At 43.0% G+C, this 12251-nt stretch overlaps 1 protein-coding gene across 1 annotated transcript; it reads left to right on the top strand.

Annotated features, from left to right (window-relative positions):
- Positions 1–534: 534 nt before the first annotated feature.
- On the top strand, positions 535–6350 carry nr2e3 (nuclear receptor subfamily 2, group E, member 3; the record flags this gene model as incomplete). The annotated part of the gene is made up of 9 exons (XM_080539631.1): positions 535–627; positions 3236–3386; positions 3686–3836; positions 3970–4073; positions 4678–4941; positions 5169–5356; positions 5575–5815; positions 5940–6045; positions 6218–6350. The coding sequence occupies 9 exons, from the start codon at positions 535–537 to the stop codon at positions 6348–6350; spliced, it is 1431 nt and encodes a 476-aa protein (XP_080395757.1).
- Positions 6351–12251: the final 5901 nt, after the last annotated feature.

The following is a 12251-nucleotide window of genomic DNA, read 5'->3' as shown; positions in this document are numbered from 1 at the left end:
TTTTCCTCAACACAGAGGTACGTCCTAATCACTGGGGCCGGGCTCGTGGCAGTTGGCTGTTTAAGTGCTACTGGATCTGCTAAACAACCTGAGGACCTCTGAGCCACATCATCGTGCTCAGGAGAGGACCAATCTGACACTGATCCCTCCCCAGCCTCCTAACCCCACAACAGCATTCTGCTGATGGCAGCATCACCGCCCCACTCCCTGCCACGCGCCACCCAGCAGCTGGACTCAGTCAGAGATCTGGGTCAAGACATGGTGGGGGGCAGGGGTTAGGGGACATCCTGGGAATCTTGCTAGTGTGGACATTGTTACCCGTAACTTCATCCTCACCACACATTGTTTGCAACGGTTCCTCACTCCCTCGTCCCTCTTCGGAGTCATTTGCTTTTGACCCAGGTGCTGTGGGCTGTATATTTTAACCCCAACCTACAGGAGGTCTGACACTGACTGAGATTCTAATCGTCTACTATCACAATAACCACAGTTGAAAAAGTTATGTAATGTTGAATTTACGAGTCACACTAAAACATGAACATCCTTTCATATGAGAGCTGTATTGACTGGATGCAGTTTAAGCTCTGGTGTGGGGACAAGAGTGATCAGCTTTCCCCTTACATGCAGGTAAGAGGCTAATAAAGTTCCAAACTGTCAGGCCAGGGAAAGCTTTAACACCTGGGTTATGTAACACGGCAGAATAGGGATTGCAGATCGCCACCCTCAGCACTCACCAGATCAGACTAATGCTTGTATTCACACTAGGCATGCTTTCATTAACTACAGTAATGAACAGGGGAGGCTGGTTGAGGTAGAAATCGGAGGACGGGCTCATTGTAATGTAATTGTATCAAACCCCATTCCTTATTCCATTCCATGAATTACAATGAGCTCATCCTCTGATCGCTACCTCCACCAGCCTCCCCCTGGTATGGAAGTGCAATGTCATGTCACCATTAAACTGTACACATTGTTCACCCCATGGATTCAACCACACAACAGGTTGCTGGGGATGATGATGGGAAAGATGGTCGGGTTTTGAATTTGGTTAAAGTTGGTATATGGAACTTTCAACCTCGGGGGAAGCTTTTGAGCTAAGTCAAAGATTAGTGACAAAAGTTCTATAATGCACATTTCAGCTGCCAATTTAACTTGTGTGTCTCAGTTTCATAGTGTGTGTGTGTGTGTGTGTATAAAACTAGAGATGGGGGATGGGTTGGGGGTCTTGAGAACGTAAGCTCAGGTCCTTGGGCCGTCTCTCGGGTGATTGAGCTAATACAGAAAAACAGTTCAGAGTTCAAATGGCTCTGTCTGGTAGGACAGACAAACCCCCTCCTATTCGGGACCTCTAATCTTTTTACACACTAGTTTAGTCCAACAGAGAGAGGTCTGTTTGGGGAACAAAGTGGCCCTCCTAAAATTAAGAGTGATTTAATAGGGATTTTAAACATGAAAGAAGTTGACCTGTGCACACAGCATACAGCTTTCGATGTTGGTCAGTTCATTACTTGTATTTAGATTGGGAGAGTCCCTTTGCCCATAACTTAATAGAATGGTAAAAAGCCTTTAGGCTATAGCATAAATAGCAAATCATCATCATCATCATCATCATCATCATCATCATCATAAAAAAGGAGCCAAATATGAGGTTTGTGATGAAAATTAACTATTGTAACATTCCATGTAGTAATGGTGATGAGCGCTGACAGACTATTGTGCTTAAAAGGCAGTGACTGCAGACTCTATTGACATTATTAAATCATCAGATTCAGAGGTGGATAGGATAGAGAAGGCATGTGTCGTTGTCTGCCTTTTCTCTGTGACTCCGCACTGTGTAAGTCCTTAATAAGATAAATCCACAAATCAAAGAAAAAAGCAAATCACTGACTTCAGCACTCTAATTATCAGTAAATCACGCAGGGGTCACTAATTAGGCAGACTGGGATCCAGAGAGCAGCCACCATATGGCAGAAGAATGGACTTAAGGGTCAGCTCTTTACTGCTCTTTCAATCTCACAGCTAATTGTTTTTCTTCCCCAAAGCCCCCTTGCAGGGCCATTCTCGGCACAACAGAACACGCTTCATGGTAGTCTAAGCTACTTAGTTGTTTTAGGATGGTTGTATTTTTCAGTGGCTGCATGGCAAGTGTAATGCTAGGTGTCATGAGCAGGACTAAATCTGGAAACAATAAAAACAAACTACAAAATGTATATTAGGATCTACATTTTTATCAAGCTAGAGAATAACACAATGAGAGAATAGTGCCCGATACGCAACTCAAACAACACTCTCAGAGGGAGATATGAAAAGATGATCATTTGGAGAGTAAGCACTACAGTACTGTATAGATACTCAAGCTGGCATGTAGCCTATCTATAGAGCCGGTCCCATCTACAGTAGATTAGCTTACTGTACATGACTCACACACTGACTCACCTGCAAAGATGCTTAAATATGCTATTTAAGATAGATGGAAAAACAAACGTGTGATGGAGATTATAAGGCAACCTTGTCAATACAGATCATAATTATGAATTATGCTCCGATAACTTGCGAACACTTAGAAATGTTATGTTATCAACGACCGAAGTGACTCTGAAGGCAGATTCACAGAGAAGATACACAACAGTCCACACACACAACGTACAGTATTGCAATAAGTATAGAACAAAGATTTAGAGCACAGAAAGAGACACTGATGGAAAAAGTCCTGACTTTAACATGAAACAATTCTATGTTTCATTTTCACACTTGTTGAGCATGTTCCTCATTGTAAGTGGTGTGACTGATTGATCCACCCTTAGATGGACAGTAAAGATTAAGAGGATGACAAATAAGCATTTGCTTACACAGCGCCTGGTGCTAATCTCCTTGTCTTCCTTTAGGGAGCCCCAGGAGGACAGAGACTCATAGGCTCAGTCCCACACAGACAGATGGACATAAGAAGACGTGGCAGACTTCATCTCTAGCGACGACTGTGACACCCAGGAACTCATCCCGCAGCCCAGGGTATCAGCACAGAGCTGGGAGGGAAGAGAGGGCAAACACAGGAACTCTCAAAGGATCTTGGAAGAAATCGACTGGACATCTTCCAGTAACAAGACTGGTCTGCCTTGGTCAACATACAGCTGTTAATCCTTTCTAAAGAGGCATCTCAATGTGTCAAGACGGCTCTGGACCAGCGTTTTGAAAGATCTCAGCAAATTCTGGGATTAAATTCCACATTTTTGATAAGAAAAATCTAGAACTACGGGATCCACATATTAGGACAGGATACATCTACCTGGCCAAGAGGATGGAAGACCACCTGTCCAAGATCCACATGCTGCCACCTGCCGACCCCAAGGATCCAGCACGGCTACACACTATAGATGACCCCCAAGCAGGTCAGTCACACACTACAGAACAGCCTGTATAAGATAACATATAGCATATTAAGATTACATATACAGCATATGGGGGCCTGCATCTGATACACATGGAATGATAATCACTGGCTCTGATTTATCAGCTCTGAAGACCTGTAAATTGGGTGGTTTATAGTTGGCCGGTTTCAAGTTGGGTGGTAGAAAGTTGGGAGGTTGCATTCATAAGTGCATGTCCATCAGATACTATTGTAGTTGTGTTGAAATTCATCAAACGGAACAGTATCAATAAAAGTCATCCTGCTCTTTGTGTCCTGCAGCTAAAAGCCCAGTTCCAGGGAAAGCCCTGAGCCCGGGGACGCTGTGTAGAGTGTGTGCTGACACAAGCAGCGGCAAACACTATGGCATCTACGCCTGCAATGGCTGCAGTGGCTTCTTCAAGCGCAGTGTGAGGCGGAGGCTTATCTACAGGTAAAGAAGAGGCAAAAACCCCACAGATTTGATTCAATTAGTTTATTTCTATACATTTTAAACAGTCTCTATGCTGGTATTACTCTAGCAATTGCATATTAAAATAGCCAGTGTGTATGATCACCCTCCATAGGTGTCAGGCTGGTACCGGCATGTGCCCTGTTGACAAGGCTCATCGTAACCAGTGCCAAGCCTGTCGACTGAAGAGATGCCTCCTAGCTGGCATGAACAAGGATGGTGAGTGAATGGAGTGAAAAATCAACCACAGGGTTCCCACATCTTCTGAAACATCAAATTCAAGCACCTTGCAAGGACTTTCAAGACTCAATTCCCTCAAATTCAAAGACCCAACACGGCATAGTTTGAGACAGACCTAGATGAGAATTTATGTAATAGGAACTATCCGCTCATAGACAACAATTAAAAAGAGAGGCTTGAATGTGTGAACACTAGATGGTCTCTTGAGTTCTCTACCGCAGCACAGCAAAACAAGAGAGAGAGAGAGAGAGAGAGAGAGAGAGAGAGAGAGAGAGAGAGAGAGAGAGAGAGAGAGAGAGAGAGAGAGAGAGAGAGAGAGAGAGAGAGAGAGAGAGAGAGAGAGAGAGAGAGAGAGAGAGAGAGAGAGGGGAATTCAAGCACTTTCAATGACCCATGTCTATTTTCAAAAACCTTTAAGACCTTGATTTTTTTTCTCAAATTCACCCGTGGGAACCCTGCAACCACTTGACTGGCTTAGAAAATAGCATACATGTACAGCATGTGATAATGTCATGAATTCTCCCACAAACAGTGCTATCTCCTCTCTTTGTGACTATGTTCTCTGTTCATGTCCCTCCCACAGCCGTGCAGAATGAACGTCAGCCTCGCAGCACAGCCCAGGTCAGACTGGATAACATGGACCTGGACACAGACAAGGAGCACCTGACCACCACGAGGGAGCCCACTTCCTCCTCCGCTTATTCTGTCATCAGTAGATCCCCCATCAGCTCCGTCACCCCTCCAGCCCCAGCCCCCGCACAGCGGTGTAACAGCCCCAAGAACAACCACCGTTTCATGGCCAGCCTGATGACGGCGGAGACCTGCGCCAAGCTGGAGCCAGAAGATGGTGAGCAGCTGAGGACCAGCAGTTGTAGAAGTGGGAAGATTAGACAGATAGAATTGAACCTGAATATGTACTCTTTTAGCAAGACATTGAACTATGTCTGTAGTAGCATTCCCACATATCTGACTCTCTCTCTCTGTTGACAACAGCACTAATGGGGTTTCTCTCTCTCTCTCTCTCTCTCTCTCTCTCTCTCTCTCTCTCTCTCTCTCTCTCTCTCTCTCTCGCAGTGGATGAGAATATTGACGTGACTAGTAATGAGCCAGAGGGGGAGAGGAGCCCCTCTGACTTACGCTCATCCCCCTATAACTCCAGCAGCCAGGAGAGTGTTTATGAGACGTCTGCTCGCCTGCTCTTCATGTCAGTCAAGTGGGCAAAGAACCTGCCTGTCTTCTCTCACCTGCCGTTCAGGGATCAGGTAAGACATACAGTATTACCATCTTTCTCTACTCATTCAAATAAGCCATACGGTTATCATATGTTCAGCACTGTAAAAAGGATACGTAAAAAAAAACACCCGTCAGATAAATTATATAAAATGAATGAATAAAATGTTTTAATTCCTACCATTTGGATGGATATCTATGAAAGGACATGGGATTGAGATGAGACTGATGTTATTTCTGTGACCCCTAGGTAATTCTGCTGGAGGAGGCATGGAGTGAGCTCTTCCTGCTGTGTGCCATCCAGTGGTCCCTGCCCCTGGACAGTTGCCCCCTGCTCTCCCTACCCGATTTCTCACCCACACAGCAGGGCAAGAGCAGTCTCCCAACAGGCTATCTACGATCACTGGAGGAGGTCTTTAATCGCTTCAAGGCCCTGGCTGTGGACCCTACTGAGTTTGCCTGTCTAAAGGCCATCATACTGTTCAAGCCAGGTGGGTTATCCATTCACATCTGTTCATCACCTTACAACCCATTCACTTATTTACTGTCGGTCTCAATGTGGGTCTGCACTGGTCACTGTGACTGATGTCTGCTATGTCTCTCTCCCTGGAGCAGAGACCCGTGGTCTGAAGGACCCTGAGCAAGTGGAGAATCTACAGGACCAGTCTCAGGTGATGCTTGGCCAGCACATCCACTCAATCTACCCCAGCCAGAGTGCCAGGTGGGCCATTTCACTATATAAGGGAACCATTGCAATAAGCTGAAATGCGTTATAGCCTAGTTATAACTTATTGTATTGAAACATGCACACGTGTACCACTTACCACAACAGCACATGCACATGCACGTGCACAAATAATGTCAATCAATTATTGTTCTTCTTATTTGTTCAGGTTTGGCAAACTTCTGCTGCTTCTGCCTTCTCTACACTTTGTGAGCTCAGAGGGGATCGAGCAGCTATTCTTCCAAAGGACCATTGGCAACACGCCCATGGAGAAGCTACTTTGTGACATGTTCAAAAACTAAAGGATCTGTAGCTATAAAGCTCAATCTGCCCAGTAAAACAAGACACTTAGTATCTTGCTCTATTTTTGCATCAGAGATTTTGCATAATTTTCAATAACTCTCACAGAGGCTGTTGTTGTAAATGAGTCCAAAATGAAGCTACCTGCTGAAATACAGTAGGCTACATCTCAAAAATTATATTTGAAATGTTTGATGGTCCTTCCTTGCTTTTTTATACAAATGGGATCGTGTAGATAGTTTATTGTATACCATTTATAAGTGTATATGTATATATAAAGTTTGTTATTGAGACTGAACAACAATACAATTGTTATGTTTGTGAAAAACTAAATAAAAACACACTTTACACACTTTTTATTGATGTGTCTATCCAATAGACTTATTTATTACGGTCTACACAATGTCATTATTAAAAATAGTGGAGTGTCCAAGATAATAAGATGGACCTCGGGTATTAGTCTAGCAGGAAGGCCCCTCAGATTTTGAGATACCCCTACCCGAGGTAGAGCAAATGACAACAATGATTTTTCTTATCTTTAGGGTCTCCCATTAATGAAATTGATTGTTGTCAAATTTTATTTTTGGGGAAAATATGTTTTTTTGGTTGTTCTTTAGAGCTACCACAATCCCTGAAAAAGAGCCAAATTAGACCAGGCCGAATATGGGGAAGGTGACAAAAAAGCCCATAACTTGAGAATGATCACTCCTTTCCTCTTCAGATTTGCTGAGGTATGAACCAGGTGGTTGTCCTACATCACCAAATAGTCAGACAACTATTTACCTAAATAAATACTGAATTATAGTCCTGTAAACTTAGCTTTAGTTTAGACGGAAATTGTACTTTTTGGTGACAGGAACATAGGACTCCATCACTTTTCTCTCATTTATCAGAAAAACAGAAATCCCTGAAAAATATATCATTACTGAATTGTCTAGGGTGCTATTGAACAATAACCAGTAGTTGTATGGAAATATCTCATACAGTTCTATTGCAAATGAGATTTCTTTAGACATAGGCCTACCTCTTCTCTGATACAGTCAAATTCCGAATGGGGGATAAGTGGCATAATAGCCTATAAGTTAAGAATGCTCACTCTGATGGTCATTATATTTGGAGAGGGAAATACCAGGTGGCTGAACTACATCACCAAATAGTCAGAATAAGAGTAACCCAATAAAACAAACTCCATTATCTGTATAGTTTCCCTCTCATCCCTGTCCATGCGGGCTGCTCCATGTTCTTTGTGGGATTTTGGTGCATGTGCCGCTGCATCACAAAGCTCTGTCATGGCATCGCAGTACTCACTGGTGACATGCCTTGTAATGAGCCATCTTTTCAGAGCTCCCTTTCGTAGTGTGAAGCCGATAATGCCTCCTTGACCCTTTCCTTCTCTGTTGATAGTTTGTTCAAGTGCTTGATCGGTGGCTACACAGTTGAAGTTTCTCTCATCTGAGCGCCGCACAACAAACCCTCCTTCTCTCATGAATTTGTAGGACTCTGGTTGGCTTTTTTCAAGGGCTTTCATTTCAGCTATGTAGACTGGCATGTACTTTGCATAGTTCATCCTGCCAGCAGCCCGGAACCATGGTATTGCTTCAGACATGCAGTTGAGATGAAGGTCAAAGTTAGCTTCACGCTCTGATCGTAGCATTCTGAGTAAGAGATCAGCCCCTTTGAGGAAATTCAGCCAGTACTTAAAAGTTGCTGATTGTTGAACTCCCCTCTCTGAAAACTGTTGTATTCTTCTCCTCAGTTCAGGAAGGTCTGTCTCCACTTCACTTAAGAACTGTCTGGCAGAGACCTGGTCGTTGCCATGAAAGGCATGCTGCACATCTCGCAGGATGTTCTTATTCAGCAGACAATGGACTTTGGCCTTTTTTGTTCAGCCAGGAGACCAGTGCCATCCAGAAGAGCTCTGAAACAACCTTGATGCTCCTCACACCTCTTGTCAGTTGTTTCCCCTGAAGCATCTGCCGAGCTGTTGCGTCAGCATAGACTCCAGACTCGGTTATCATGTCAAAGAGGCCCCCGTCTGCATACACCTTCCCAATGCTTGCCAGAAAGGCCATGGTGACGTGCATTCCTCCAATTCTCATGGTGATCTTGCCATCCAAAGCTTCAGGTTTGCTCCACAGAATTTGCTGTGCTTTGCTGTAGATGGCAAGGTCAGCAGTTACAAGTATTTTATGCCTCTGTCCCAGTTCTTGAGCAAGCTGTGTGAGCTGCAAAAGAGCTGTATAGATTGTAGATAGGTCTGATGGTGAAGCTCTTATGAAGGGCATATATTGTACTGTTGTTAATGGGATGTCTGACGTGGATACATAGGCATTGAATGCAGACCATCCTGGGATTCTCTGTTCTTCTTCTTTCATGATACGGCTCACCTTCCAAAGTAAGTCTTGGCCTTCTGCTGCCTGAGCTTTTGTGCTGTCTGATTTGAGGACCTGTGGTAGAACTGCTGGTGGTTCAGATCGCCTACCTGGCTTGATGTATCTGAAATTCAAGAACAAGTCATTAGGCATCTTTTGTCATATAATTCAATCTTTAACAAAATGCCCTTAACAACAACACTCCAGATTCCTTAGATTATGATGTGTGACCTCACAAATAATGTGTAACTTGAATATTGGACAAATGCTAGTCTGACTTACACAAGTGTAATGTGAAACTTGAAGCCTCCAGTGGATTATATTGCATTAACATACAGTATATCAGAGCCATTTCAATCAAGTATTGCATGTGTCTGGCAGATAGTTGGTCTATAATATTTACCTCTGAACCTCTTCATTATCCAAATCACAGCTGTCCAGGGCATGGAGAGATCTCTCTGGGATTCTCAGGATGGGGTTGTGTGCTGTGGCAACATCACCTCTTCTGTATACAACAATTGCCATGGAATGTGTTGTATTTTTGCCATCCAGCGTCTCTTCATTCTGGTCAAAGTTGTTAATGGCTGCATCAATTATCCCATGTTCTGTGGTTCTTGTCAGTCCATTTGGAATGTAAACACCTTTGCTTCTCTGTAATTGATCTGCTGCTACTGATGTGAGAAATTGACGCACTTCATCATACGACACACAATGACCCATCATGTGTAGCTTGTTGATAAGGGCCTTGCTGCCAAACTCATGATGGATCATAATCCCAAGTCCTAGTGTGATAGGTGTACGTCTGCTGCAGCACTGTGCAATTAGATCATGGCAAAAGGTTATAACACTTGTGTTATTCTTCAGAGCTGGGTCCTCATCACAGGTCTGCACATTTTTAAATGCACCTGCATTGACACACCAGTTCACAAAATCATACAGAGTGTTTGGCACATATTCACTGCACTGGAGAAGGGAAAGCTTGTCACTGCTTATGTAGAATTGAGGCTCATGCTCAACCTTTTCCATAGTTTTCCTCAATATACCTGCAGCCTGGTGGAGGATTTGAGTGTCAGTGAGGGTCTCTGTTCTCTGTGGAGGCATTGTCTCCCTGTCTTCTGTTATGTTTTCTCTGAGGAGAGAAGCTTCTCTCATTGCATGGCCAACAGTCATGGCACCAGAACAGATCAGATCAGATTTTCCAGGACATTCAATGAAGATGAGTTTATCCCCATAATGCTGGTTCATCTTTTCTTTGAGTTTCCAGGATTTATACATTGTTGGTTCTGTAGCTGTACTCAGTCTTCCTTTATAGCTCTCAGTTACAGCACTCAGTGTTGTGACAGTCATATGCTTTGAAAAAACTGTCTTAGTTAATTCTTCAGTTAGCTCAATGAAAGCTCTTTCATGTTCATTTAACTTCTTTTCTGTTAAATGTTTGTTTCTAGCTGCTAGAATGTTCCTTTCTGAAAGATAGTGTCCTAGGCAACTTCTGTGATACTTTGCATCATAGGCAAAAAGATCTTCATAGGTCAGCATACGGTGATGTATTATTTCATCAAACCTCTCTGAGGCTGCGTTGAGGACCTTTGACCTTGTACTTTCACCTGTACCGGTACATATAGGGGTCAGGCCTTCTCTCTTTGTGACTTTCTGGCTGCAATTGAAACATTGGCTGCAAATGAAACACTGGCTACGGATGTCAAATCTAGTGTCTCTGGACAGTCTAAGTCTTTTACTTTGACACTGATCCTGGGGTGGTTCTTGATCACTGGTTGTAGGCGTATAGTTATGTGTGCTTGAATAACTGGCCCGACATGACCTGTGATATGAAACCTTGACCTTGAAGGACAGTATGTCATCTGAGTGGGGCGATAGTCTCTTATGAACTTCATCATCTCGTCCTTGAGCAACGTTCAGTATGGTTCTGAGTCCTTGTAAGGTGGGATTCTTGACACATGGATTATTTTGATGTCCTTGTAAAGTGAGTGCGGGCTACCTTGTTTTGTACTAAATATTACTGCACTGTCAGTTATAGCTCAGCACCGAAGACAGGAGGATGTGCGTTATTTTTTCTCTAAATCTTGTAGAGCTTTTTCACATAATAAGCAGACCTTTTCATCCAGTGTCTGTAAATATGGCTGGCTAGCTGTCTGCATTGGCCCTGTTGGCTCCAATGTTACAGTGAACTCTGGTAAATATGGAAAACACACACACACACACACAATTAACTTATGCTAGCCTCTGTTAGCTAGCCTCTGTTAGCTAGCCTCTGCTAGCCTCTGCCTAGATCAGAATGCCTGCACTATGGTTTAAAAGCTCACAAATCTAACAACATATTCAACAACATATTAATATCATAGTTGGACATATGTGTTACCTGTTATCTGTCATTAGATTGGTGATAATCTGAACAGAACTGTCAATCCACAGCCCCTCTCCCTCTGAGATGGAGAATGTTATGGCTGCTGCTGCCCAGTTGGCTACACAGTTTTGAAACATGCAGCTGTCACTCAAACCAGAGAGGCAGAGAGTGTTCCACTGTCAAGCTTCAAAATTATTTCTATACTGTACTTTGAATTAAGGTTCCAGTTTTAATAAAACCTGTACTATTTACACCTATGTTTTAGAGGCTTGCAATTTAGAACTAATAAACTTTATTTTATTGGGTTACTCTTATTCTGACTATTTGGTGATGTAGTTCAGCCACCTGGTATTTCCCTCTCCAAATATAATGACCATCAGAGTGAGCATTCTTAACTTATAGGCTATTATGCCACTGATCCCCCATTCGGAATTTGACTGTATCAGAGAAGAGGTAGGCCTATGTCTAAAGAAATTTGCAATAGAACTGTATGAGATATTTCCATACAACTACTGGTTATTGTTCAATAGCACCCTAGACAATTCAGTAATGATATATTTTTCAGGGATTTCTGTTTTTCTGATAAATGAGAGAAAAGTGACGGAGTCCTATGTTCCTGTCACCAAAAAGTACAATTTCCGTCTAAACTAAAGCTAAGTTTACAGGATTATAATTCAGTATTTATTTAGGTAAATAGTTGTCTGACTATTTTGGTGATGTAGGACAACCACCTGGTTCATACCTCAGCAAATCTGAAGAGGAAAAGAGTGATCATTCTCAAGTTAAGGGCTTTTTTGTCACCTTCCCCATATTCGGCCTGGTCTAATTTGGCTCTTTTTCAGGGATTGGGGTAGCTCTAAAGAACAACCAAAAAAACATATTTTCCCCAAAAATAAAATTTGACAACAATCAATTTCATTAATGGGAGACCCTAAAGATAAGAAAAATCATTGTTGTCATTTGCTCTACCTCGGGTAGGGGTATCTCAAAAACTAAAGCCTTTTTTGAGGACTTGCTGCTAGACTATATGGAGGACCAAATCAGGGATAAATTACATTTTATTTATGAAGTCACCGCATCTGTCCACTAGAGGGAGATGTGCCCTAGCTACCTACCTTGCTCCATTTTCACCAGACACCACGTGACGAGGAGCAACAGGAAAACACGGA

The sequence above is a fragment of the Nansenia antarctica genome, assembly GCF_963989245.1.
Source record: "Nansenia antarctica genome assembly, chromosome: 9".
NCBI classification, from domain to species: domain Eukaryota; kingdom Metazoa; phylum Chordata; class Actinopteri; order Argentiniformes; family Microstomatidae; genus Nansenia; species Nansenia antarctica.
The sequence above is the reverse complement of the archived record's forward strand: the minus strand, read 5'-3'. Positions and strand labels throughout refer to the sequence as shown.